Source organism: Nycticebus coucang, chromosome 2, assembly GCF_027406575.1.
Source record: "Nycticebus coucang isolate mNycCou1 chromosome 2, mNycCou1.pri, whole genome shotgun sequence".
Classification (NCBI taxonomy): Eukaryota; Metazoa; Chordata; class Mammalia; order Primates; family Lorisidae; genus Nycticebus; species Nycticebus coucang.
In genome coordinates, this window is record NC_069781.1 from 43,102,944 (window position 1) to 43,105,411 (window position 2,468).

The 2,468-nt window shown below is 46.7% G+C and overlaps 1 protein-coding gene across 1 annotated transcript; it reads left to right on the plus strand.

The window, feature by feature from the left end:
• The first annotated feature begins 478 nt into the window (after positions 1-478).
• On the plus strand, positions 479-1,513 carry LOC128571231 (olfactory receptor 2S2). Its single transcript, XM_053570961.1, has one exon. The coding sequence runs from the start codon at positions 529-531 to the stop codon at positions 1,486-1,488; it is 960 nt and encodes a 319-aa protein (XP_053426936.1). The 5' UTR covers positions 479-528; the 3' UTR covers positions 1,489-1,513.
• The last annotated feature ends 955 nt before the right edge of the window (positions 1,514-2,468 follow it).

The window sequence follows — 2,468 nt, forward strand, 5'->3', positions numbered from 1 at the left end:
TATGTGACAGGCACTGAGGCTTTCAGAGCTCATGTGTCACTTGTGCCCACATGATGTTATTCGTGGGAAGACGCCTCTGTGTGAGTAGATTTACCTGGTGGGAGGGGGCATGTGGCTTCCCTGACAGAAGTCACTCTCTATGCCCTCTGCAACTGCAGCATCTCCTTGTCACTGTTGAATCTGGTTTGTGGCACTGACTGTACCGTTTGCCTTTACATTTTCTGGAGTAGGGAGAGACCCTGGGAGGAACAGGAGATAGGCTGGGGCAGAAGTGCATGGTGGGGCAGCCACGTGGGTGAGTGTGCACTGAGCGGACAGGAGCACCCTCCTGTGCTATAGTGGAGGGCAGGTACATATGACTGCTTAGGAAATGCCACATACACACCCCACTGTCTCTGTCACTTTTCTCTCACACACTTGTATTCTGATTATGTGGCAGGGACTTGATCCCATTCTGGACACCTGGGACTTTTCCCAAGAAAGTGTGATGTGCTGCTTGTACTTTGCTGATGAAAGCTGGAACATCATATGGAAAAAGCCAATCAGTCCTCCCCTGTGATGGGCTTCATTCTCCTGGGCCTCTCTGCCCACCCAACACTGGAGAAAACGTTCTTTGTGCTCATCCTGTCCATCTACCTGGTGATCCTGCTGGGCAATGGGGTCCTCATCCTGGTGACCATCCTGGACTCCCACCTGCACACACCCATGTACTTCTTCCTGGGGAACCTGTCCTTCCTGGACATCTGCTACACAACCTCCTCAGTCCCTCTGGTCCTGGACGGCTTCCTCACTCCCAGGAAAACCATCTCCTTGTCAGGCTGTGCTGTGCAAATGGCGGTCTCCTTTGCCATGGCAGGGACAGAGTGCCTGCTCCTGGGCATGATGGCTTTTGATCGCTATGTGGCCATCTGCAACCCCCTTAGGTACTCTGTGGTCATGAGCAAGGCTGCCTACCTGCCCATGGTCATCAGCTCCTGGGCTATTGGTGGTGTTGCTTCAGCGGTACACACATCCTTAGCAATTCAGCTGCCTTTCTGTGGGGACAATGTCATCAACCACTTAACCTGTGAGATCCTGGCTATCCTGAAGTTGGCCTGTGCTGACATCTCCATTAATGTGATCAGCATGGAGGTGACAAATGTGATTTTCCTGGGGGTCCCAGTCCTGTTCATCTCTGTCTCCTATGTTTTCATCATTGCCACCATCCTGAGGATCCCCTCAGCTGAGGGGAGGAAAAAAGCCTTCTCCACTTGCTCTGCCCACCTCACTGTGGTGATCATCTTCTATGGGACCTTATTCTTCATGTATGGGAAGCCCAAATCTAAGGACTCCGTGGGGGCTGAAAAACAGGATCTTTCAGATAAACTCATCCCCCTCTTCTATGGGGCAGTGACTCCCATGCTGAACCCCATCATCTATAGCCTAAGGAACAAGGATGTGAAGGCTGCTGTGAGGAATTTGGTGAGTCCTAAGCGCTTCATGCAGTGATGGTGGAGGCATCCTCTGTGGTTGCCACTCATGTGGAAGAAAAGAATCATAGTCGCATCAGCTTCCATTCAAAAACCAGGTCATGTTAACCAGAATGGTCTCTCACTCCTAAGTCTATTTGCAGGAAATGTTAAACTTTTCAGATGCTATCTCCTAAGTTTGGGTCATATGTCTGAAAGTTTCAATAGATGCTAGACTCAATAAATGTGCTAATTGACTGTAATGAAGACTTTCTGAACACACGCAGAAACCTGGTAACACAGCAGCCATGGGAGCAGGCCTAATGGCCCTTACTATATCTACGCTCTAGAGTTAGCACAGGCAAGTAGGGAGGTTCTCACAGCAACTTTTCCAACCTGTTGGTTTCATCAGGGGCATCACAGAAACCAGGAGGGAGTGGAAACTGTCCGACAGGGTTTCAGTTTATTAAATTCAATTTCTGTGAAGGGCTGAGCAGAGGCAAAGGCAAATTCTCCATGTAGACAGCTTTAGGGTGGGAATCATCTATTTTGATAACAGAGTGTCTTTTTAGTTGTGACATATTGAGCCTATTTTTCTTGGTACACTGCAGATTATGAAACACTGCTAAAAATTAAATTAATTCAAGAAAGAAACTAGAACTTGAATTTGACTTTCATTACTAACAGCATTTGCTAACAGAAATGCTAGTATTCTGATAGATATGAATTCATGTCCTGAAAATAAAAAGAAAGGTAGATTATAGATAGATATATAGATAAATAGCCTGACTAGATTGATTGATGATGTTGATGATGATGATGATAGATAGGCAGACCAGATAGATAGATAGATATCACCAGATAAATACATTTGAAGACTTTAGGGCTAGACTTTGACAGGTTCTTTATTCCAGGTGTGCTCAGAGCCTTTGTTATGGAAAGGTCCATTGTGAACATCCAACGGGGTATAAAGTCTGTAACATTTCCAGACCCACCAAAGTTCAGCACAATAAAAACTGG